General features: G+C 37.4%; 1 protein-coding gene across 2 annotated transcripts in view; it reads right to left on the reverse strand.

Annotated features, from left to right (window-relative positions):
• Frmpd4 (FERM and PDZ domain containing 4) overlaps positions 1 to 27,519 on the reverse strand; it is a 309,408-nt gene that overhangs the window by 160,878 nt on the left and 121,011 nt on the right. The window contains exon 1 of one of the 2 annotated variants that reach the window (XM_048335948.1): positions 7,936 to 7,988. In XM_048335948.1, the coding sequence (XP_048191905.1) occupies positions 7,936 to 7,973 (38 nt within the window). In that variant the 5' untranslated portion in view covers positions 7,974 to 7,988. Of the gene's footprint in view, positions 1 to 7,935; positions 8,053 to 27,519 lie in introns of those variants that run through there. The other variant, XM_048335949.1, reaches the window with a different exon arrangement.

Consider the following 27,519-nt stretch of genomic DNA (forward strand, 5'->3'; position numbering starts at 1 on the left):
ATGGAGCTGTTTCTCTGTAAACCATTAGTAAGAGGAAGTTGCTATGTAATTTTCATCTCCCTAATAATTATTTGCACTTGACTTTTGCATTCCATTGTGACTGAGCTGCCATGCTGCTATCATTTCCTGTCTCCCCATCATCCTCCCATGTAGGTGCTGGTTGGAGGTGGGGAGTAACTGCAAGCCCTATGATAAACAGATCTCTACTACTTGAGCCTCCATCCAAGGAAGGGGGTAATAATGGCACTTTCATATTAAAAGTTCTGCTCTGGTAATATATAGATATGCTGCTTCTAGAATATCCTTTAGAGGTAGGTCACAGATGTCAGATCACTTTGAGAACTACATGCTGACCAAAGACACAGTACAGAACTTTCTGGCAACAAGCAGAACAAATGAGGACTTTAAGGTCCATTTTTAGCTCCCTATAAACCTCAAGAAAGTCACTTTACCCATCTCTACCCGAGTTCTTTTCAAATATCAACCAATGGCAGCCCTCCATTTAAAGGGCTTTGAAAACATATCAATTGGTGAATTAAAAAAACAGGAATGAGTACAAATACATATTGCTCTAGAGCAAACTATTTAATTATATATCAAATCCAGTATATTGCCTGTCTTCGTAAATACACTTTTGTTGAAAACGTCCACACCTAGTTTATATATTTCTAGTGACTGCTTTAATATGACAGTAATAGAGTCCCTTTGTATGGGTCGCAACAGATCACAATGTTTCCAAAGAATAAAAACTTTACTATATGAATATTGACAGAAGAGCTTGACTAACATGGTCCGGAAATTTAAGAGAGTGTATTTCCTTGTAATAGCCAGTTATTATACTTAAAAGGATGACATGAAGGAAAGGGAAAGACAGGGTAACACAGATATAGTTTTCCTCCAATTGTTTCCTACTCACCAACAGCCAAAGGGATGGAGTGTTAGGTGAATGTGCTCATACAAAGAAATAAAATCAGAATGGTTGAGTTCATTTTTTGTAGTTATTTTATTGTTTTGGTTAGAAAAGACATATTGCATGTATGAGCTATGAATTATAAATTGTGTAATATCAGGAACTCCACTTATTTAACTTATTCAAATATGAGTTAATTGCTTATATTTGTATCTGTAATTTGCAGTGCACAATAAAAGGATGATAAACGAATTAAATAGCAAATAAAGTAACTATTACGTGTTGGCAGAGAGTTCACAGAGAGAAGATAAAGCTTCATATTTCAGTAGCTCCTTTACCAGTACTTGTACTCTGGTGTGTGTGTGTGCACGTGCTAGGAATGGAGCTTGAATTCAGAGCCTTGCCTTCTTATTAGGCTTTTTTGCTCAAGGCTCTTGTGCTACCATTTGAGTCTCATCTCCACCACCAGCTTTCTTCTGGTTAATTGGAGTTTGGCAAAGTTGTGTGCTAGGGCTAGTTCCAAACTTCAATACTCAAATATCAACCTCCCGAGTAGCCAGGCTTACAAGCATAAGCAATAGGTATCTGGGTCTATCCTGACTTTGAAAAAGGGGTCTACATGTTCATTTTGTAATGGGTTGCACAAATTATGTAACCAACATTTACAATCAAATTTCTCTTTGAAGTCTCTCCTAGTTTTCCTTGATCTGAACTGCCCTTGCTTGTACCCTAGGAGAGTATGATGTAACTACACTTGACTCAGGCTGATCTGACTATTCACTGGCACAAAAATTACCACCATCCCTCATCACCACTGCAATTGATAAGCTTCTTTGTCTGAAATAAGCCATTTAAAAATAAGGATTCATTCAGCCTTCTAGATTATCTATAGGGAAAAGGCCTGGCAGAAACTGTGGTCCTTAAGCAAGGTACATTTTTTATGCTCCCCTCTCTGTTGTTCTCCTCTTTTATGCAAGAGGACAGACAATGGAAAGCTGCCTGTCACAAAGATGATTCTGTGTCCTCTTAAGTTTAGCCAATTCATTTAGCAGCCTCATCCACATCCCCCACTTGGCATTTGGCACAGACCAGAATTTCTGCCTGTGCCCCAGCCCTAGGCAATGACATCAAAATTGCTCTCTGCAAGGGTTGGTTCAACCCAGAAAAAAAAGAGGTTCAAAGGCAACTCAAAAGAATCAAAGGTGGCCAGCAGCCCCAAGCTAGTATTTCAATTACAGGCTGTGATGGAAACCTGGTCGTCCAGGTGCTGCTTCTTTTTTCATCAGTTGACCATCCTGATGACTCCAAATGCATTCTATGACCCTTCCCTAGGGTTATGTAGAGCCACGAGAAGGAGGTAGTGACCCAGAGTATGAGCTAGGCTGCTTCCCACGTCTTGGCTTGAACATGTGGATCCCAATTCTATTATGATTTAGTGGCCCGAAGAATTTCAGATAATTAAAATGCCTTCAGATCCTTTGACCTGCTGGACAAATAAGCCAAATGTTTTAGGCATTTGTGCACACCTAAGGGCGCATTAACCTAGCAAAGTTTCAATAAAAAGAAGTTCAGGAAAAACAGGCAACAGCCGAAGATCCAGAAGTCTGCTTAGCACAGCTCTTTGTGCTGTACACCAAGTTAGATCTGGAATGCTAGTGTCTTTTCTGAGCTGTCGCATTAAAAGCCTTTCTATCAACTCTGCAAACCTACCTTCCAGCTGGGAGCTGCAATTATTAACTCAGCAGATAGGTGCTTTGTCAGATTCAAAAGAAAACAAATCTGCTCCAATGAAGGGAATAAACAGCTCTAATGTTCAGCCTGGGAAGCATTTGCATTGACAGGACATAATCACCTTTCATTTCATGTAATGATACTATATCGTGTTTACATTGTTCCCCCATTCCAAAATTATAACATGCCTGCTCCCTTGACTGGAAGCTTGAACCCCTAAGGAATGCATTGAACTGAATGGCATTCGTTCATACCAAGCGGCAATTATTGACTTTTTTATGATGAATTCACGGTGTGCACTTGGAAGAAGTGTATTTTATTTCAGAATTCATCATCAAAAATCTAAAAAAATCCTGAAGCAAACTGCCTCTCCTCTAACGTAATGCTAGTTCTTGACTCTGGACATTCAAAACTTGAAGTAACGCAGCAACCTACCACCAGTAGATTTCCTCCATGGATACAACTTTTAATTTCCACAGAGATCTCCAGCATTTTATTACTAGAAACAAAGGGTAACAACACATGTAATCTCTCAGATCCATTTGTCTTTTGTTGGGGATATATTAAAAATGTGGGCTTGATAAAGAAGGAAATTGATGTCTGCTTCAAACACAAAACTGTCACAGGGAATGGAGGTACAATCACAATATCTACATGTGCCTTCACAATTGAACTATTATTGACTTTTTTTAATTGCTAGTAAAAATTTAAGGGAAATTTATTGAAGGAAAACCGAAAACTCATGCAAAAAGTAGTAATAAGTCTTAGGAAATCTTAGAATAAAAATCAAGGAGGGACTGGGAATATGGCCTAGTGGTAGAGTGCTTTCCTCATATACATGAAGCCCTGGGTTTGAGTCCTCAGCACCACGTATAAAAAAAATGCCCAAAGTGCTGTGGCTCAAATGGTAGAGTGCTAGCCTTGAGCAAAAAGAAGCCAGGGACAGTGCTCAGGCACTGAGTTCAGTTCCCAGGTCTGGCAAAAAAAAAAACTAGGAAAAAGTTCCATAGGAATAACCTTAGAACTACAAAATAATGTTTAAAGATAATCAATGTTTGGGAAATTTGAATTAGATCAAGTAAAGTTGCAGTGGAAATACTGGGGGTAAGGGGGCTTGCACAAGATAAGCTTTTCTATTTCTAATTTCTATGATGACAGAATCTTATCATCTTGATTTGGCTGTTCTTTAATGTGGTGATAAGAACGCAAGGGAGAACATATAAACTGCTTACATTTATTCAGATTATCTTTCCCCATAGTTCAATGAGCCAAAAATGTATTTCACATTGACCAGTGAATAGAGTGGCAGATGGGAATGGTTAAACTATTTCCGACTTGGGCTATGTCCATACCAAAGAACAGAGTGGAAGTTTCCACATCTAATTATTTATCTCCACTATTCAGGATTTAGAACTGAAGTCTTCTGCGTTACGGAGATAGTAGCTCACCTAAATACCCACCATGGGAATTTCTTGTAGAATAAAAGAATGATGTGTCTTATCCAATACTCACACAGGGATACTTTTTACATATATAGCCTGAAGGGTGCCAGTAAGCCAAAAGGCCACAGAAAGTCCCTTAAATATGAACTTAGTCACGCTATGTGATTCATAAATAACTCTTCAGTCTCTTCTTTCATCTCTCAGCTCTCTATCCATACAATCTTCCACCTTGCCAGAGTGTAAGATTTATTTTGCTCAAGTTTTAGTCATTTTCTCCTATCTACAAGGACCAGCATAATAAATTTATGAATCATGTTTATATTACCTCTCTACATCCTACAGTCAGTCAAGCATGATTTTACTCCATTTAGTGAAAAACTGAGGAAAGAACAACATAATATACACAGCCCCCTAGTCTCTATTAAACTTGTGAATTTTTACAAAGATTCAAGTAGACATTGCTCACTTGAGAATGATGAAAATGGCTTTCATTTTTGTCCTCACTCCCTCCAAACACCCTGGATTAATTCCTCCTTGGGGCGGGGCTCCACTCTATCTTAAGCATAGTCTATATTATATTTAACACTTTGACAGAATGTTTCGACTCTTAAAAATTGCAACTTATCCTACTGGCTTAAGGATCTTCAGTATTTAGTGGTACACAATAAGTGCTAGGTAAAGTCAAGGAGAGCTTTTTCGGTGAGTAAGAGTCCTCTAAGTCTCTTAACTGCCTATACTACAGTTGTTAAGATTAAAGAAAATCTTACATCCAAATGATTCATAATAATAGATTTGTGTGATTATTTAGCTATTAGATAGTAACTGAATGTATAATGTCTCATTTCTCCTACAGTTTTGTCTATCATTTGTTTTGTATCCATCAAAAACAATTGTCATAGGGCTGGGGATATAGCCTAGTGGCAAGAGTGCCTGCCTCGGATACACGAGGCCCTAGGTTCGATTCCCCAGCACCACATATACAGAAAACGGCCAGAAGCGGCGCTGTGGCTCAAGTAGCAGAGTGCTAGCCTTGAGCGGGAAGAAGCCAGGGACAGTGATCAGGCCCTGAGTCCAAGGCCCAGGACTGGCCAAAAAAACAAAAACAAAAACAAAAAACAAACAAAAAAACACACAATTGTCATACATGGCATTATTTACTTTCTAAGACACGATTTAGAAAGAAAGTCTAATGTCTTTCACATGTAAAGAAGTGAAAAATCAAATGCAAAGGTGCTAATTAGTAGCCATAGCTTAGCTCTCAAATTGTCCTTGTAACTTCTAAGACTGATGAATACAGATACCCTATACTGAAAATCTGGGTTTCCCAGAAATTCTGATAATTAAAATATCTCTTTGTAATGGACGTTACTCATTAGGCAAGTAAAAAGAAAATAATTGTCATTATTTATAAACCTAATTAGTAAATAAGAAAAATGCTGTTCAAATAAGTTCTCTTCTCTGAGATGACTATAGAAAATATACTTTTATTTTGCTTTGTTTGTTATAGTTTTGGAGACAAGCTCTCTACTACATAGCCCAGTGTGACCTGGAATTTGCAATCTTTCTGCCTCAGCCCTTTGAGTACTGGGATTACAGATGAGCATCAGCACATCTGGAAGAACCACACCATTTTGGAAGCATTGGGATATTGGTGACATTGATTTTAAAACTCATTGAGTAATCAGTGAAGGTTTCTCAAGTAGCTCATTTGGGTTTAGGCTTTCAAAGCTGACAACAGATCAGTAGAAACATTAAACAGATTCCTAGTCTACCCCTTAAAATGTCAACGACGCTAACATTAACCATGGATGTGGAGCTAGTAGAACCTCTGACTTGGAAGCTTTGGTTTGGATATCTACCTATTGATCAAATGACCTGGAGCATATGGGAACTCAAATCCAACTAGGAGAAAAGAAAAAAATTATCTATACTAATCAAGTAATTCTGAGGCATATCTTCATAAATTCATAGTCCACGTCTGAATTACCTTCTTTTGGTAGAAATGTTCCAGTTTTGACTGTGAGTCTCCAGGTCTTCTTAACTGAACCAATAACATAAATTCATGGCCATATATAAAATAGGTGGCATAATATAAAGTTGAACAATATTGTCTTAATGGTAACAAAAGGGACTCAGGCAAAATGTATAAATTTGAGTGTGAGCCAAACTACTGGCCTTTCTTTTAGTCTTCGAGTTTTCTGGGAGACTTGACGCTATCACTTCCAGTTTCTCTATGAGTACAGCCTTAGAAAAGTCTTGGAGAACGAGAAAGTACTTTCCATATGTCCTTCTGCATGATTAAGGACAATTGGGACCATCTCAAGATGGCCTCAGGAGGCAAGCACGTCAGCAATTACGTTCTGAGCAAGGGAAGTCTACTCTCATCTGCAACAGTTCTGAGTTAGAGGAAAGGTGTTCATGGTAGAAACTGTGAAGTGATTCCAACACTTATATATGATTTTCCCCCTCTACTTTCCAATAATCCTCACTTGGGTGTAGGATATGATTGAAAATACAAAAAGCCTAAACTCCAAACAACTTTGGCAGACATTGTCAAATAAAAATCACCCTCCACTTCATGGTGATCTGTGTTTACAAATAGTCCACAGGCTGTTTGGCTAGAAGAATGTAGCCTGTGGTTGTGAATTTTTTCTTCCTTCATCTCCAGTCTCTGCTCGATTACAAATTGGACTCAAGCCAACTGTGCTTCATGATTTCAAATCTATTTCACTAATTTCTTGTAATTAAGAATATTTCACTTAGGTTGGAGAATAACAAAAACCGGCTGTGCCCTGCCATTTTGAGAAAGGCAATATAAATTTTTGTCTCATAAAACTGCAGAGAACCCAAAACACTTCAGCCACTCTGAAAAAAAAGAATGTTTTCCTTAAAAGATAAACCTAGAATTAACTATGACCTAGCAATATTATCTGAATCAACCATCTTAATATTAGGTATATCCAAAACAAATGAAAGCAGGGAAGAGATCTTTTGTGTGTGAATGTGTTTGTGCGCATGTATGTATGAGTGTGTGCGCATGTGTGTGTGAATATGCATGTGTATGTTGCAAGTGTTTTACTACTGTGCTCCCTCCTAGCCCCTCAAAGAGATACTTGTACATTCATATTCATAGCACCACCACTAGCAATAATTAAGAGGCAGAAACAACTTAAATGTCCTTAGCTAGATAAATGAATAAACAAATGTGATATATATATAATTAAATATCATTCAAATTAAAAAATGAATGCAATTCTGAACAATGCTCCAACATGGATAAACCTTGAAAACATTGTGCAAAACGAAATAAGCCAGGCAATAAAAGGGCAGATAGTATAGAATTCTACTAGCATGAGATATGAAGAATAAAGAAATCCATAGAAATTGAAAGTAAAACAGGCTACCAGAAGCTATGAGGAAGGAAGATTAGATCATTATTTAATGGATACAAAATTTCTAGTGCAATCCTGAAAAAGTTCAAAAAATATTTCTTTAAACTTTCTAGTTATAGATAATACAGCAATATTCTTGACTGTTTCTAGAAAACTTTGTAAATGATGCTAATCCATGTCAAATTTTAGTTATTAGACTCAGACAATGATGCAATTGGTTTGATGCCTAATACTAGATGGTTACATTTTCTCTTGGACATGTTAAACATTGAGTGGTCATTCTAAGATGGGACCTGCCCAAGAGCAAAGCAAACCAACTTCACAAGACACAGAAGGCACAGGGGATCAAGCTGCTTGAGTAATGACCTTCAATTGTATATGTGTCCCTTCTTTAGTAGGTTTATTATTACAACTAGAAGCCCATTAGCAAAGAGTTTCATTATGCCTTTTTTTTACTTACTTGATGAAGTAGTCTCGCCCATCTCGGTTTGTCATCATCTCCCATCCATAGGGTGGTACCTGGTTCAAACCCCAGGTTCCTGAGGGAGGAGGCCAGCCTGAAGACTTTGTCCTGTGGCTGGAAAAGAAAATAAAAGCATCATCACACCTGGCTTCTGAATGTATTATCATATTATCTGAGATACTTCATCAGGGCACAGTCATACTTTTTAAAATTGTGAGCTGAATCTTCAACCACTTCAAAGAATGCTTTAACACTAGGTATTTCCTGTATGTTATCTAATTTATTTTCCATAGAAATATATTTACAGGTTATATAATAAGAAATCACATCAGCAAATGGGTCAAGAAGATTAGGTAACTTTCCTAAAGACAGATAAGCCAATTTTGAATGAAAGAACTGCATATTTTCTGTCACACTAGGCACTGGAATCCTAAGACCAGAATAGAAAGTTTAGACTCCTATTAATCACACTTTAGGCAAAGTCAGTCATGAAATCTTAGACAAACCTGTAATTTTAAGTTTCATCAAGCAGCCATATATTCTCCTTCTATACTTAACTAGTCTACAACTCATCAACAATATGAAAATGTAGGTAAAAGACTTCTCTTCAGAATGGTAACTCCTTTGTACAACTAAAGAATAATAATAAAATAAAATTTTAAAAAGAATTCTCTCCAAGTTTGTCTTTTCATAATAAGCAAGAGAAAAGGGTTAGGAACTCATTTCCTCATGACAAGCAGGCATGACAAGCATGACACAGTCACAATCCCTAACCAGAAATTTGAAGTATTTCTGAAACATCACCAATCCTGGTTTTATCTTCTCAATCCCAGAACCTATAAAAATTCCACTTTCTCAATGGCCAAGATCTCAGAAAGTTAACTATACCTATGTTTTGAAAGAAAGCAAATGATATCCTTGGGTTAAGTTAACAACAGTAGATACTTGATCCTTTCACTCAAGGAAAATTTACTTAGTGGGCAGGCTCTAAGATCGGTGATTTGAAACTGCAGAGGGCCATCAAAGCTGTCAGAGAGAAATAAATCAGTGATGACATTTTTATGGATTCAGTGTCTCAACAGCTACGCAAGAACTCTTGACAATGAGAAAGAAGGGCCCCCTTTGGTAAGATGAATGTATAGCAAGTGCCTATGGCTTGGTTCAGCCTAGTTAGTGGGGGTAGCAAGAGATGGATGGCAGCTCCCATCTGCCTCCTTGGTGAGGACTAGTTGTACCAGATGCAACTTATACAGCCTTTTATGGCACCTTTCGTATGGGATGTAATCTTATCATGGTGAATATCTGAAGCACAGCCTTTAATCATTCTGTGAAGAGGGGAAGCTTTTAAGTTGGCAGGACCACAGCAACTTCTGCCTCCAACGTCTTTGTCTTCTCCGATGCAGCTGACCATAGCTAGCACTTCTCAAGAGAAGAAAGGTCATTCCTCTTCAGGTTTTCTCAAAGGAAGTATTTTGCATAATATTAATCCTGCCTGCGTTTTTTTTTCTTTAACTTCATTTCAATTTGCTTTCCTCCTCCATAATGTGTGCAAATTTAATGTAGGTCTGATAAATTTAGAACGTCACCACAGGACTATTTATTGCCCATTGACTATTAAAAGAAAAGACATGGCCACCACTTTTGTTCCTCTGGCTTACACAAAAGGCAGTAATGGAAATTTGCTCTGGTGGTTTTTGCAAAATGTACAGCTTCCCTGCAGTGAGATAAAGTATGAATTTGCTATGGTGAAAGACAACAGAAAACAAATAAAAAACACCCCATACCATTTTTCAATACTAGCAGGGGATGCATTTGGAATGCTTTCTAAGGTGGTATCAAAAAGCAAGCCTTTAGAGGTCTGAATACCCTCTATTATTTAAAATTAAGACTTTCCCTAAAGCAATAGTACAGTTAGAAATGACACAAAGAATATTCTTGAGAGTGGAAGGAAGTTTATGTAGAGAATGTGATCCTTTATTCTAGAGTCCTAAATTATGTACTCTATTAGAGTTAGGACTCCTTCACTAGAGGTGGTTAACTTGTTTAAAGCAAATAATGGTCTTTCCTTTTGCTTCCTTTTAGTCCATGTTGTTTTTTTCTCCTTGAAACCCTAGAAACTAAAGGAAAGAGACAGGCTTCTTAGTAAAATATACATTACACTAACAAACTTTCCAGGATAGTATGTTCAGGAAGCAGCAAACAACAGTTGGTTAAATGGTTTCAATTAAAGCCTTCTCTCATCAAACGTCTCAAATGAGTGGGGCATTGATGTGCATGCCTCTAACCCTAGCTACTCAAGAAACTAAAGATCCAGGGGATGAGGTTTCAAAGCCAGCCTGATAGAAAAGCCCATGCCATTTCCATCACAAAGTAGAGCTGATGCCAAGTTTCAAGTGGTAGAGCACCAATTGAGCAAGCAAGTTGAGTGAGAACACAAGTCCTGAGTGCAAACCCTAATACTGCCAAAACAAAACCCAACCCAACCAAAATAAAAATGCAAGTGCCAAATGAATTGCTAGTGCTAGAACATTCTAAAAAGACTAATGGAGTTTATGTAAGTCAAGGGGATCAGCTTCTATGAAAGAAATAATTAAATGATTAAGGTCAGACATAATTACATGTTTGTCTATTCATGTTTTGATAGTCAATACATAGATCTGAAAGGCCTTAAGAATTTAGTGAATGAAAAGTGTAAGTAGAATGAAAAAAAACACCTCAGTATTGAGAAAATTAAGTGATGAACAAGAGAGATTTGGCTCCTATTTCTAAGCAGTGTAATGACTAAAAGTCCAGCCAAAACAGTAGCCAGCTTCAGAAACTAGTGCTTTCTTCTCTTAGGAAATGGCTTGAGGATCTGGTTTCCTAGTCTTACCTGGTAAGCACATCAATCTTTTCACTGTTTCTCAAATGTCCCCCATTCTATCACTGCTGAAAACCACAACTTTCTCTACTCAAAAAATATTATAGGGTGGCTCCTTTACAGAGCAGCAGCATAACTAACCATGTAAAAGCAGGGTCCTTGACTGTATTGATTCGGCATCATTTCTAATGTAAAAATAACACTGACTTCCTTAGGAAAGACCAGGTGCTGTTATGATGACATTGTGCAGAACTGACACTGTTCTCTGCAGAACTCCTCATTTTGCCCATAATGCATGCCAACATTGTGTCCCAGTGTGATGCATACTACCTTTATGAATGAGATCTTACTTTCTTTGTTTGAGTTTTTAAAAAAAAATTAGTTTCAAGATTCCTCTTGACCACCTCTGTGGAGTACCAAGACTCTCCTAAGTAGAACCCTAGCAATACTGTTGTGCTTCCTTAGTGTTGCTCGGGATGGTATGAAGGTGGGCTCCACTAAGATTATTTGCAAGGAGGTCCTCCAATCTAGTGTTGTCAGACTTAGCAACAATCAGTATGAACCAGTCAGTTAAATTAGAGGTTTTCGTAAAAGTCATCTCTCATACAATATCTGGGCAATGAGAATGTGAACTTAAGTTTGATATCTATCATGTTAGAATCAGACTGACTCCAAACTGTGACCTTGAGAAAATTACTCGATCCCCTTTGACCTCCTCAATATCAGGTACTTTTTATAAAATGGTAGTAACAGGTTTCATGTCTCTGGGAAAATAAGAAATGAGTGTTGTGTACAGCTTAGTATGGTGCTGGCATACAGTACAGTATGCACTATCTAAACTTTGCTAAGTAAGAATCTACTTACCTGTGATAGTATAGGACTTTGAATGGCCACCTAATCCTTCCACAAAATAGAAATAGGGTAAAAGGCCTAGTCATCTATCCCTTCTTGTCTTGTAAGAGCAGGGCATAAAGGGGCTAACCATTCATAACCGTTTCCCATAAAGTCCGACGTTGATGGGCTTATCCATTTTGGAGGCAGAAGGAAACATCAGAAAATGCTTACCAGCAACCAAAAATCTGTGATATTGGGTAAGAAGGGTCAGTGTCTACTTTTCTCAAACTCTTGAGAATTCTTACAACACTGATATTCTGTGACTTCTATCTAAGATCATGGTGTGTGAACCACTTTCAAACACTTAGCTCAGCTTTAAAAATAGCGACCTACATTGTCAGGGCTATTTAAATCACTCTAGAAATTCCCACTGACTGACTGACTGAACTGGTTTTCAACTTTGAGACTCACTTACCTATTGTTTGCAACAGATTGAAAACATCCCAGACTAAAAGGACCTTTATACTTTATATGAAAGGACAGCAGCAATGAATGATGTAGGCAAGTTGCAGAAGACTTGTGTTGTGACCATTGGTAGAGGCTATCAAGGGTTTCTTCCTATCTACTTAACTCTTCCTCTTTTTCACTTTTCCTCCTTCTCCTCCTCCTATTTGGGAGGTACTGGACTTTGGAACACAAGACCTATTTCCTATGCAAGCAGAACTACCACTTGAACCACACCCTCAGTTTCTTTTGCTTTAATTTTTTTTCGGATACTGTGTCACTCTCCCCTACCTCAGGCTGGCCTTACACTCCAATTCTCTTCTCTCTGCCTCCCAGTAGCAAGGATCACAGGCATCATCACCATACCGGGCTTTCGGATCATATCTCAATGACCATTCATCCATCAAAAAAGACAGGGTTTTCAAAACTACCTGAAGGCCTTCACAGTGATCTGAGTTTCCTTAGAAACAATTCAAGACCAGAAAAAGGAAACGAATAATGTAGGAGTGAAGGACTATAAGGTTCTAAAGTTTGCATCAGATTTAACTTCTGTCACATTTGTGTCCCTGGGTAAATTTTTCTAAGCTCTCTGTACCTTATTTCCATCACCTAGACAGTCAAATTATTCTGAGTCAAGGTTTCTAATTTATAGGTAATTTCACCTCCACTGGACAGTTAGCAATGTCCATTACACTTTTGTTAGTCATATGTAGGGGGACATGTGTACTACTTATGTCTAGTGGGTAGAGGCCATGAATGTCGCTAAACATTGAACTGTATACCTGGAAATCCCTTAACAAAAAGAAGCCAGTCAAAATTACAATATACTTCCTTGCCCCTCTGCCCCGCTATTCTACTCTTCCTTTCCTCCCTCCTCTTTCCTCCTCCTCCTTCCTCTTCCCTTTCTTCTTTCCTTTCCTTCTCCTCTGCCTTCCTTTCCTTCTCTCTTCCCTTCCCCTTTTTTAAACATGGTCTTGCTATATAGCCCAAGCTAGTCTGAGACTCATAATCATCCTGCCAATGCCTCTCAAGTTCTGGGATTATAAGCAAACACCACCACATGTGGCTGGGAGAATGGATCTTTCAGCAAACATGATGATTTATGTATAGACTGTTTTAGGGAGGGAAATGTGTGGCAGAGGTGACAGTCCACCAGAAACTCACCCTACGCAAAGCTCTTGCCAGGGCTACACTAACTAGAAGGATGTGCAAGACTAGATTATGAGGCTTTCTACTCTAAGCTACATAGCCCTTACACTGCCATGGTTGTGATACCAACTTATAGATTTCTTCATTGCAATATTATAGGACAAGTACCTATAATTATACTATATTATTTGAGATTTTGTATTGAGAAGTGAATTATCATGTTCATTTCAGATAAGAGGAAATCAAAGCTTATCTGATCAGTTATTCATCCCTGACATTGAATGGCACTGTATAAATCTAACAAAATAAAACATGACCCAGAATTATTTGATCATTCTTATTTCTCTGAAATTACAATTATACAATTGTATTACAATTATAGAATAACCCAAGGTTATACAGCATTCCAAATGGTATTGCAAAATGAAAAGCATTTTCTCATTTATTGTGCTATAAATGGTGGTTAGGTGAAAATAGCAAAACACTACAAGATACCTCAAAGCATCTTCAAGTAGGATGTGGTACTCAAGGCATCATATAGGGCAAGGTAAAGGAACTAGAAACAGAAAGAGGGCCATGAGGAATAAAGATGTTCTGGGTGAATTTAAAAGTGCTAGGTTCTTTCATTTCCTTACAATTAGGGCAGTTATTCTTTCTGATCGAGGCATAAAATTCCATTGTGTATATGTACCACATTTTCCTGATCCATTCGTCTACTGAGGGGCATCTGGGTTGGCTCCATATTTTAGCTATGACAAATTGTGTTGTGATGAACATTGTTGTGCTGGTGGTTTTTATGTGTTCTTGTTTGTGGTCTTTTGGGTAGATGCCCAAAAGTGGGGCTGCTGGGTCATAGGGGAGCTCTATGTTTAGCCTTCTGAGGAATCTCCATACCGCTTGCCAGAGTGGCTGAACCAGTTTACATTCCCACCAACAATAAAGTAGGGTTCTCTTTTGGTTACATCCCTTCCAACATTTGTTATTGTTAGTTTTCTTGATAAAGGATATTCTTACTGGGGTGAGGTGGAATCTCACTGCTGTTTTGACATGGACTCTATGGTCTCCCTCATAGGGAATAATTGGCACAGGTTTAGACTAGTCACAGCAGAGGATCACAAGAGCCCAATAGCTATACCCTTATGAACACAAAAGATGATGCTAAGTGAAATGAACTCCATGTTATGGAAATGAGTGTTATATCACTGTCGTAATTACTTTCAACATGCCATATGAAACCATAGCTTCTTTTGTTGATGATCCTTTTGTATCCCCTTACTGTGGTTGTACTTGCACTATCACTGTATCTCATCGGAGTAAACTGGATACTATATATACTGGTACTAGAACTAGGGAAGTGAAAAGGAATATCAAAATCTACAGACAAAGGATAAAAAGACAAACGACTCCAAAAGCAATACTTGCAAAACCATTTGGTGTAAAACAACTGAACAACTCATTGGGGGGGGGGAGAGGGAAAGGGGGAGGGGGGAATGAGGGAGGAGGTAATAAACAGTACAAGAAATGTACCCAAGGCCTAAAGTATGAAACTGTAACCTTTCTGTACATTACTTTGACAATAAATAAGTATAAAAAATAGTGCCAGGTTTTGGTAACAGCCATGTTGGTTTTCTGTCCAACTTGGTGTACTCAACTGGTAGGAGAGGGGTCTTTGGCATGACCTCACGAATGTTTGTTCTACAGTGTCTTGTTCCATGAGTTAGAAAGGAAATGGTTGACCAGGCTTTTGGGATTCAGCCAATCCTGGGTGTGTACACAGACACATAAACACATACACACACAGTGCCTGAGATAGGTTGCATTTTCTTCTCCTTAAAAACATCAGTCTCCTTTAAGACAGGTATTTTGATCTCATTCAAGAGGTAGAAGCTCTTCCTTCCTATGATTGCTTATGAGTGGCTTCAGTACAGGTTCATGTGAGAGAAACCATGGCATTTGGATGAATAGATGATCAAAACCATATAGATAGAATAAGTAGGCTCTAACCATTATGAAGGTGTTACTGCTGTGATGATAAAGAGGACAAAAGAGAAATAAAGAGTGAAATGTAGGCAGTTAATAACTATTTTCAATACTAATGCCAAGCCTTCAGAAAACAGACATTTCCAAATATATTCATTACTAATTCATTTCAGTTAAGCAGAATGCATCATGAATCAAGAGTTTAACTATTGTCATACATATATATATATACATATATGCATATATATCTTATATTTCTTCTATGCCTGGACTGGCTTACTGGCTTTCAACCATGATCCTCATATCTTAGCCTTCTGAGTAGCTAGGATTACAGTGGTGACCCATCAGTGCCTAGTTTGTAAGAATATTGTACCACATGAATTTGAACACATTTTTCTTGTGTTTATTTCATCTCTATATTACATGATTTACCATCCTGTACAATAAAACTGAGATGAAAATCCATGAGTGTCAGCACAAATCTTCCAAGGCCTATTGAATTAGTTCTGTTTCCTAATCAGGATGGGGAATGAAATCTGGATTAACTGATTCTCCTTCCAAAATTATGTAACTACAAATGTTAGCTTCATTTTTGCCAACAATCCTTTGACAAGCCCCAGATATCCTAAGGTTCTCAGTCTATATGTTTATGCAGTGGTGTCTTGAGTAAGACTTTTGATGTTTGAAAAGTGCATTTGCAACCTAGATCACTGTATTCTCCAACTCTTTAAATCTGAAAATGAAATTATAATTTGCCTCATGTTGTCGAGGAGACCAGCACAGCCAGTTTCTCATTGCTTAGAGAGTTAAATACAGAAACCGTTGACAGTGCAAGTCTTGAGCTGCATTTCTTAAAATGTGGTTTATACTTCTTCGAGTTTGTAGTTGTACCTCCCAAGTAAATATGTGTTGTCAAGGAGATATGCTTACACCTATTTACTGCTCTGTAAGGGCAGTGATTATGTCTTCCCCTTTCTGTTGCTATTATCCATAGTAAAGCCAAGTTCATAACTGATGTTCACATGTGAACTGAATAAATGAATTGAAGGTATATGGTGGTACTGGTATACAATGTCACTCTTCTGTCCTCTCCATCAGTTTCTATTTGTGCTTGTAAATATGCACTTTAAACATGCAATAGTAGGTAACAGATCCCATTGGGTATCACCCTAAAGTTCTGAAGAATCAGCAGGGTGCTGGTGGCTCACACCTATTATCCTACCTACTCAATATCTGAGGACTGTAGTTTGAAGTCAGCCTGTACAGGAAAGTCCAAGAGACTCTTATCTTCAATTAAGCACCAAAAAGCTGAAAGTGGAGCTGTGGATCAAGTGGTCAAGTGGTAGAATGCTAGCCTTGACCCCCCCAAAAAAAGTTCAGGGACAATGTCCAGGCTCTGAGTCCAAGCCCCAGGACTGGCACAAAAAAGGTTCTGAAGAATCTATTTCTTAACAAAAAGTCATTATTGTGGTGATATCAATCAAGTTTTTTGGTATTTATAACATTTAGTGTTAATCCCTTTGGAAAACTACTTAAAGATAATAAAATATAATTTTTTAAAAGGCTGAAATTAAAGTTCCTCTTATATCCTTTGGGAGTAGAAATATATACTCATTGTCCTTTAGAACCATAATAAAATGATCACATCTAATGTAACTAATATTAATATAATGTCTAATGTATAGTCAACATCCAAACTTCTCCAATTACTCTAATAATATTTTTAGTTTCTGTTTGACCCAGTATCTAATCAAGTTTTATATTTTGCACTTACATTTCCTGTTTCTATTCAACAATGTTTTGAAGATGCATAGCTGTTATAACCCTATAATTTCAGAAAAGAAGATGCAGTCCTTTCGTGTCAAGCTCAGTGATAACAGCTAATGTTTGGAAAGCACATCACTGAATTGATTCAAACACAGTTCCTAGAATTCACACAGTACTGGTTAATGCTAGTTGTCCAATAACTACTGTTAACTGAGCTAATACACAGATTATTAGAATTGTAGGTAGAAGGAATATGGAAGAAATGAGCTCCAAAGATTCCTTCTAATAAAAGTTTAGAAAGGATAGTTCAAGATGGGAACATAAACTGCCAGTGAATTAGAAAACAGGAAAAAATGAATCCTATAATTTTTAATGAAGAAAAAGGTCAGTTAGAAATCAGAGGAACTGCCCTCTATGCCTTTTACCTCCTGGTATTTAGAGGTAGACAATGGAACACACAAGAAGTAACAGTTGAAGTATATAATAAGTAGCCAAAGAAGGGTTTAAAACATTGAAAACCACATAAAATTGGAAGAAATTATTATTATTATTATTATTATTATTATTATTATTATTATTACGTTAGTCATGAGACTTGAACTTAGAGCCTGAGCTCTATTTGCTCAAGTCCATCTAGCACTCTATGACTTTTAGCCACAGTGACACTTCTAGTTTTCTAGTGGTTAATTGGGGATAAGAGTCTCATAGACTTTTCTGTCCAGGCTGGCTTTGAACCATGATCCTCAATCTCAGCCTCCTGCAAAGCTAGGATTACAGATGTGAATCACCAGCACATTGCAAAAGAAATTATTTTTTAAAGAAATGGGATAGGGTAGAAAGGATAAGAAACAGAAATGGACTGATGTAGACATGGTTTGAATATATTATATGGTTTTATGGAAATTGCACAAGGCAATCCCTACATTTGTATGATTAATATGTGTAATGAAAAAGTAGCATTCTATCCTAGCCAGAAATTCCCTCATAGATGTCTTGATGCATAATACCCCAAAAGAAAGACATCTAGTTTCACCCATGAATCTATCCTTTTTATCATTCATTCTTTCAGAAAAGATCTAAAGTGAGAAATAATGAAAAGGAAGTTTGGTTTTGCTGATAACTGGAGGGAGGATTAACCAGTTTGAATTAAGAAGTATTTGGACTAGAAACACAGGTATTATAGGAGCCCTTATGGAAAACCAATGAGCCTCCATTGGGGAACAAGTTTTTATTCACAGTTCTGAGGACTAGTTCTGTGTGTGATACTGAAACCCCTATAGTAACCCCCATACACTCTTCCATTTGTGAGCTGGAATGCATCTGAGATTTCCTTCCCTCTTGTCTAAGCACTTAGTGTCCTCATGGCACTCATTCACTCAGTCATCCAAAACCTAGTTTTGAGGACTTTCAGTCCAGTCCTTAGGCAGGACTAGACCTGTATAAGCAGACTGAGTGAGTGCTTGCTCTCCCAGAACTCAGACATTGTACAGAAAGAAAAGGATCAAGCACCACATAACCTAGACATTGTCCTAATTGTTTCTTACACCATGTCAAAACTTCTGAGCTCAAGGAGTCCCATGGAGTAGACATCAGAAACAGGGAACTTTTTCATTTATAAAATTTATCTCATATAGATGGCTTTTAACTCATCTCAACTATTTCATGCATTTTCTTCCTCCACTGAAGGCTTAGAGATTTGCATTGAGCTGTAATATGGAACTTGAATAGGTTCTCAGGATCCACCAAATGCACTGTGTCATAGCAATTGACAATCATTACAGGATTAATGAAACACAGCATTGGTTGAACATGCCAAATTGACTAATCTATTTTGCAGATATGTTGTTAAAACACTTTTGCAGTCATCATTTTGAGAGAAAGCATTTATCTTCACATTTCATTATTTATAGATGAGTAATAACCTAATATTGCTACTCACCAAGTTTAATCAAATGAAATCCAGTCAGTATTGCTGAATATGTATAAGAAAAATCAAACATTTTCTACTATTTATTGTGAAAATTAGACTTTCGTGTCACTAGGGTGATATATTTAAAATGTATTGGTTATAACATAAACTATGTCTATTCACTTGTCTAAACTATAGTTCACTTAATCCTTTTGACCTTGCTTAATGACTTTTAGAATCCTAAGTTACAAATGTATTTATTGCCAGTTATTGTGGCACACATCTGTAATCCCAGCACTCGAGAAACTGAGATAGGACAATTACAAGTGCTTGTCAGTCTGTGCTAAAAATTGAGACCTTGCCTCAAAAGTAGTGTATTGAGAGGGAAAATGGAGAGAGCAAGGGAAGAGATAACTTTGTCCAAAAACAAATGTACTTATGACTTATGTAACTGTAACCCCTCTGTATGTCACCTTTATAATAACAATAAACATTTTAAAAAGTGAAAATGAAAACCCAGAGAAATCCTGATGATCTCAGGTTGTTCAACTCCTCAAAAAATGAAATAAAATAAATTTGAGCTATTTGTTTAAAAAGTAGTGTGTTGGTGTATTTAATTAATATTTAATTACCAATCCATTAAGGGTTTTTTTCTTTTTTCTAAGTAAGAGAATCAAAATATTTAAAAGTATCTCCAATCAGCCAACAAATAGGAATAAATGTGAAAGCATCATTTAACAAGAAGAAAGTACAGAGAGAGAGAGAGAGAGAGAGAGAGAGAGACAGACAGACAGACAGACAGACAGACAGAGAGACCAAGAGACAGAGAGAGACAGAGAGACAGAGAGAGACAGAGAGACAGAGAGAGGAACAGATATAACTGTGCACATATGTTTTGTGAATTAAAAGTTAATAAAGGATGGAAAAAAAGACTGGCCAGGAAATAGGAAGCTAAGTTCTAAGCCTACTATTTATACCAGGAACCAGTAAACTTCCCTTGTCTTTGAGAATTTCCAAATATTTAAAGATGTTTTTTTCAACCAAGGGATCTGATGAAGACAGTAAATACTTTCAGATTTGCAGGCCAACCTGCAAATATTCAATTCTACCATCATACTAAAAGTAGTGCTAGATAACATGAAAACTACTATTAGTTCTCTCCAACAAAAGTTTATTCAAACAATCTATGTTTGACCTTCAAACCATAGCTTGTTGATGTCTGATTTATAGTCTCACCTTGGAAAAGTCATTTATAGTTTTGGTCCTCAATTTTCTTACACATAGAATAAAGGTGCTAGACTATATATTTTTTTCAGAACTGAGGATTGAACTCCAGACTATGATTTTGGATGTCCCTTTAAGCTCAAAAATGTCCAAGCCCATTATCTTTAACATGATTGGAAGAGACTCAGATACACAAATTCTGCAAACTGTCTTCCCACAAGAGGTAGCAGTTCACCACTCAGGAAAAATGAGTAAGAATCCTGTTTACCATAGCATTTTATCCAAAGATAGTAAAGCTGATCATATACCAGAATATTTATGGGGAGTTTTAAATCTCTGAACCATCAATCTTCTCTTATAAAATAGGGTCATTACTTAGACGAATTGTGCTTTAAATACAAAATATACAAGTGGTTCCAAACCATAATAGAAAAACTCACTGGAGTGGTTCTTTCCGACAATTCAAATCAAGTTTCTTTGAGACTTGAAGAAATCAAGTCAAAGGTTCTAAACTGTGATGTTACAGGTGATTTAACTATACAGGGGTGGGATATCCAGTAATATCCCTCAATTAGAATCATTCCATTTTATTAAATTACCAAAGGCTACTGATATTCTAAGTAAAATGCACACAGAGACAGACAGACAGACAGGCAGACACACACACACATGCACGTATACACGCACGCACACATACACAAGCGCACACACACACATGCTTATTCTGGTTTTCTATGTCAGTGTCTTGGGGAAGATGCTTTCTTTACTAATGATCCTAAAAAAAAAATGTATTTAGTGCAAACCTGCTCCTGTCCTTAACAAGAAACGACAGAGAGGTGGGAGTGTGGCTTATCAGTACAGTGCTTGCCTAGTATACATGAGGACCTGGGTTCGATTCCTCAGCACCACATAAACAGAAAAAGCTGGAAGTGGTGCTGTGGCTCAAGAGGTAGGGTGCTACTCTTGAGCAGAAAGAAGTCAGGGACAGTGCTCAGGCCATGAGTTCAAGCTCCAGGACTGGAGGAAAGCAAGCAAGAAGGAAGGAAGGAAGGAAGGAAGGAAGGAAGGAAGGAAGGAAGGAAGGAAGGAAGGAAGGAAGGAAGGAAGGAAGGAAGGCAGGAAGGAAGGAAGGAAGGAAGGAAGGAAGGAAGGAAGGAAGGAAGGAAGGAAAGAAAGAAAGAAAGGAAGGAAGGAAGAAAGAAAGAAACAACAGAGAGTTACAGCATATTTAGGTTGCCTAAATGTGTTGGTGCCTGAATGTGTCAATCTGGGTCCCCTTACCAGAGTTAGATTACATTACTGATTTTTTGAAAGACTACATACAATATAAACCAACAGTACAAGAAATGTATCCAATGCCTAATGTATGAAACTGTAACCTCTCTGTACATCAGTTTGATAATAAAAATTTGAAAAAAAATAAATCAAATATGTAAACCTAGAGTATGCTATTATTTATCTAATTCTAGAAAGACTTCTGATGGCTCTTCATTAGAATTAATGTAGAGATGCATTGCTTCACTCTGTCCTGTACGTGCAGGACAGAACTTCTCCCTATGACAACCCAATTCTTCATGCAGTTTCATGGCCTCTCAGAACTTCCTGTAAACTATTAATATAAGGAAACAAATGGAGACTTGATATTAAGCGTAGAAATTAAAATGATTGTTTAATGGTATAAGTCTAGATAAAAAGAGAAACATTACTAAATTTCTAATATATGTAATATAAAGAGTTTTATAAGGAATACACAATATATGCACCTGAAAATAAATATCACTTGAAGTATTTTTTTTTCTTTCTGTCCCTTGTCTGTGTGTGTGCATCTCTCTCTTCTTCTGTCACTCTCTGTATCTCCTCCACTACCTCTCTGTTTCTGTTTGTCTGTCTTCCTTTCTGTCTCTAAGCAACTGGGAAGAGCATAAGGAGGAAAGAAATTCTAAGGGTATATGTGAACTTTCCAGTAGAAATGGAAGCCACTTTCATCCCAACATGGCCCTCTTATCTATGTTCATGTTATGCATTTGAAAACCCCTTTATTTAGCACCATTTTACGTGTGTAACTATGACAGTACAGATGTCAAGCCTTTATTCTCAAAGAACGGACAATCTATGACAAAACAGGAGAAATGATGTTAAATGTGGGCTGAAAATATAAGCTTTATGCTTCAGTGCTCCATGTTTTCAGGAAATTTTGAATTATGGTTATATCTTTAGAAAAATCTTGAAGTACTATAGTTCACCTGAAACTCTGGAGTTGGAAAAGAGGGCTTGCAATTAAAGAAAATAATTTCGATAGTTACCCATTTTGGTGTCACATTTATATAACAACTTTGATTACTGGCACATTTATCATGACAATTATAATAAAATTATGCAAGATGAATGGTACTGTTAGTAATAATATTAGAGTTTTTTAGCTTTCATCCATCTTTCCAAAGTTCCATTTGGGCCCAATTCTAATTTTTATTCCATATGCTTCAAACATAGGCATATTATCACTTCACCCAGAAAAATATCCAGAATGTCCTTGTCCTAGCTCATGTAATAGCAACAAGTAAGCTTTATTGCCTTTTTATGTATAAAAATAATCATTTTGTAAACCATCACAAAAACCATCATGTACTTTTCTAAGATATGTCATAGACACAAAATGAGCTGAAAACACTGGAATGCAAGAAGCTTTCAATGTTTCTACACCATAGAATAATTACTTCCACAGCAAGGAAGACAGTTATTTACAAAATGAGCAGACTTACAAATTGTAGGGAAATGGCTCTGTTGTAAATCTATGGTACATGCTAAGGTTTTATTAGATACATTCTAAAAATCTCTTTCTCCAACTGACAATAATAATACATCTGCAATTGAGAATTTTTCCAGGAAAGTGATTTTAGCAACCAGCAGATACATTTATTAGAAAAGTACATAAAAGCCTTTCAGAATGAAAAGTGCCCCTTACATCAGGGCTTCTCCACTTAGTCTGGGTCTTAACCAACTCAGTATTGCTAAAATTTAGATTCTGATTGAGCAGGCACCGACCGAGGCTCAAGAGTTCATTTCTCATGAAATTCAAGGTCTTGGTGCTAGTTCAAGTACCATGCCTTGAGTAATAAGGTCCTGAAACAGAAGGTAAACCATGGCTGCTGGAGATTTCAACTTCAGGCTCTCTGGTTGGAGGCAGTTGACAGGCATCTATTAGGCTAGTGAGGTTTGCCTGGCAGGGATTTGCCAAGATAAATCCAGTACCCTCTTCTATGGTATTGACCTTCAGACACCTAATCCTAGACCAAAATTGGTCCATGAAAACTGGTTTGAGCAGGGTAAGAAGACAAAACTAAGTACATCTCCTGTACAATATATCCATGGTACTCTCACATTTCTGACATGCAAACATCAAGACTGTCCCTTAAGTGCACTCTAATACAGGCAAAACAGATTGAAAGCTCTATAAATCTTTCCTTGAAGCCCTTGCTTGACTCTTCTTCAAAAGGGTGAACTGAGTACATATCGTACCTTAGACTTCTAAACTATAAGAACACAAAGCACTCACTTAGCCCTAGTACTTAAGGACCAAGTGATCTGAGCACAGAATGCTGTTATACATAAGATAAATTGACAACAACCAACTAAATTGAAAATAAATATTACTAAAGACTCAAGAAAATTTGTATTAGGAACCTTTTGTTGTACATCTCTCATAATGGGCTAACTCTCACATCCAGTGATGGTGTCTCATCCCTCCAGATGCTACACCAGGGATCAGCATGCTACAGCCCGTGGACTTGGCTCACTGTCTTATTTTTATACAGTTTTAACTGGGCAGTGATGGCTCATACCTATAATCCTAGCTACTCAGGAGGCTAACGTGTGAGGATCGCAGTTCCAAGTCAGCCTGGGCAGTAAGCCCAAGAGACTCTTATCTCTAATTAACCACCAAAAAATCCAGAAGAGGATATGTTACTCAAGTAGTAGACCACCAACCTTGAGCACAAAAGCTCAGGGACAGCATATAGGCCCTGAGTTTAAGTCCCAGGACCAGCACACACACACACACACACACACACACACACACACACACACACACACACACACACACGAACATGGCCACGAATATTTAAGTATTGTTTGGTTGGTTCATACCAATGGTGAGTTGTGTACTGTGACAGAGGACATAGGGCTTGCAAAGCCTAAAATATTTGCCTAACACAAGTTGTTCGAATGCAACAAGAATCTGCCTCACATCACTTTTAGTGTATCATATGCCTTAGCCAACTGTAGGTAGGTAGATAGGTAAGTAGGTATGTATGGAGGGAGGGAGGGAGGGAGGTAAGCTGGTAGGTAGGTAGGCAGACAGGCTGGTAGATGACAGATTGATGGATTCCTTCAGGGACATGCAGTTTTACCACTCCACATATTGTCATTTACTTTATATTTAAGTAACACTGGTTCTCTTATGTGGTCCCAACCCTCCTTCTCTAGCTGTGCATCATCAGCACGGTGATTTGCCTAAACATGGAGTCCAGTGAATAGAGTTGAACCAAACTGAAGTCTGCAGTTTTTCTAGGGCAATACTGAAACCATGATATTTGGGACAGTGAAATTTCTGAAAGCCATAAGCAAACATCTGATTATACCTGTAACTAAATTAGTGGAAACCAAATGGTCCTTTTGGCAGCAAAACAAGAGTGGCTGTTATGGCTATTTGGTTTGACAGGGATTTTACAAGAGGCTTCACAATAAATTGAGCCCAGAAAGTACTTAATATTAGAACTACAGATACCTAGTGAGTCTTTACTTTCAAACCCAGCAGAGATAAAGGGCAGACTCCTTTACCTTCCCAATGCCGGCAACTCAAAGGCACAGCCATTGGCATGCTGGTTTATGGGCTGTGTATTTCTCCTTTGGATCCAGCAACCTCATTCATCTGGCATTTTATCATCTTAGCTAGGCTCCAAGGATCCAGCAGGAAAAAGAGGCAGCAATTGCATTTTGTAAGCAATTTAACATTTCTCTCTTTAAAAAAAATTCCCCTTTATATGCATCTGTTTTGAAGAATGGAAGGAAAATATATACCTTCTGACATTGCCTCTGGGAAGAAGGCTAAGTGGGATTCTTTCCTAATTATATTCACCTGTTATATATTTTAAATCTAAGTGTTCCACTCATTTCTATCATTTTTCTAGCACCACAAATTACATACCTTTGTAAATATGTCCTGTAAGGCCACACAAGTTCTAATACTGGCGAGGAAAGATGACATAATCAAATGTATTCCTAAGGTGTTAGCATGTTTGGGGGGGCCTTTAAAATAAATTTATTTGAAGTCAATACTTGGAGATAAAGTATTTTCTTTCTTTTTTTCTAGCCCCACTAAATAACACAAAAAGTCTGATTATTCACATATAGATTCCCTAGTAGAAGCTTGTATACAAATTTAGAAGAGGTTTTAATAACTGGGATAAAGAGGCTAATATGTATGATGCTTAATTGACTTAGTGATGGACCACAGAATCAGATGCTAAAAATTACACATTTTTGAGAGATGTATAGTTTTAAGTAACAGTCTAAAATTCATTAAATTCCCCTGCGACACACAAAATGGACCTTGATTTCATAAAGGATTTGAATATAAATACTCAAATAAAAGGTCTGCATCCTAAATCAAAATGCCATTCTAGCATAACAGGAAGTCCTACTTTGTTTGTAGAAGATAATGAGCTGTGAATGATACAAAATTGATGTCCATAAACTTTTGATGATTCCAATAATTAACTTCTTCCTTGTGTGTATTCTTCTGCATAAGCTCAACATCCTGCTGAGTAAATGGCATAGGCGATTTAGCCTTAAAAAAGCCAATTAAACTCTCATCTCCTTTTTGAAGCTCCTGCGCTTTAGTGCAAACCACCTTGAGGTCTGGACTTCCATAACTGACCAGATTATGCCCCCCCATGGTCAAAAGCAATAGGTCTAAAACTAAACTCAGGTCTAGAATGTCAAACTCCCATGCTTCTTTCTAACATCCCTATCTCTCTAAATGGCTGCTTCATATCCAAAGAGAGTCTATCCAGAATGCAATGCTTTTTCTGGAAGAACAGGCTTTTGACTATTTGAACTTACTAGGCCTTTAAGCATAGACAATTTCCAAAATGCTTCCATATTCATTGATTTACCTGACCAATTTATTTTCCACTTGGCTTCATTGTTCATTCTACAAGGATCACTGAATAATCTTGTTCTGTCCAATAGTTATTGAACATAAAAAGGGAATGAATTGGAATTAAGATATACTTTAAGTGTGATATATACACACCATTTTGAAGACTTCGTAGGTGAAAACACAAGATGTCCCATTAATAACTTATAAACATTATGTGTTGAAATGAAAATATCTGAGGCTAAACTGTCTAAACCCACGAGATGCCAGTGGCTCATACCTGTAATTCTGGCTACTCTTGAGGCTAAGATCTGAGGACTACAGTTCAAAGCCAGCTCAAGCAGGCAAGTTTTGAGACTTTTATCTCCAATTAACCAGGAAAAAGTTGAAAGAGGAGCAGTAGCTCAAACTGTAGGATACTAGTACAGTTCAAATCCCAGGACTGGCACTGCATATATGTGTTAAAATGAAATTCCACCATGTTTTTTGTGGGGTTTTTTGCTTTTTAAATGTAAATACTAGTGGTACATACCTACAGTTCTAGAACTTGAGCTATTGAGCTAGGAGGATAAGTAGTTTTAAGACCATCCTGGGCTACATAGAAGACACTGTCTCATAAAGTGACTAGTAGAAAATTAAAAGAAACAAACAAAAAACCACATGGCTCCCATTATAATTTCAATGGAGTGTGCTACTCTATAACCTTGGGACAGATTTAGGTATCCTTCCTAGAGATTTCTTTGTAACTGCCATTCTTTTCTTCTTAACTTGTCTTGTGACTTCTGTATGTGTTCTGAGCTTTTTGAGCCACCTGACACAGTGAATTTGATATGGAGTTCAGGATACCACCAACAGTGGGTGTAGAATAGGCAGTCATATAAGTCAAATAAATAAAAAAGAAGTTCAAAATTCACCAACTGCTAAGTATATTTAGTGAAAATAATCCACACAAGAACATGTCTTTGTTCTCAGGCCATATTTTTTTTTATCAATTTAAAAATAATCTGAAACAGTATAGCGGGTGGCATTTGCACACTGACAGTCTTCTGCTGATATGGACTCCTGAAGTCATTAAGGTCATTTGCCTTATTCATAGAGAGGATGCCAGCCATCAATCATGACTCACAAGACAGTCTGCTCCAGGCCAATCTCATTTTATTAAAAAGGCAGAGCAAGGTGAGAGTTGCTTTATCTCCA

This window comes from Perognathus longimembris, chromosome 28, assembly GCF_023159225.1.
Source record: "Perognathus longimembris pacificus isolate PPM17 chromosome 28, ASM2315922v1, whole genome shotgun sequence".
Lineage (NCBI taxonomy): Eukaryota > Metazoa > Chordata > Mammalia > Rodentia > Heteromyidae > Perognathus > Perognathus longimembris.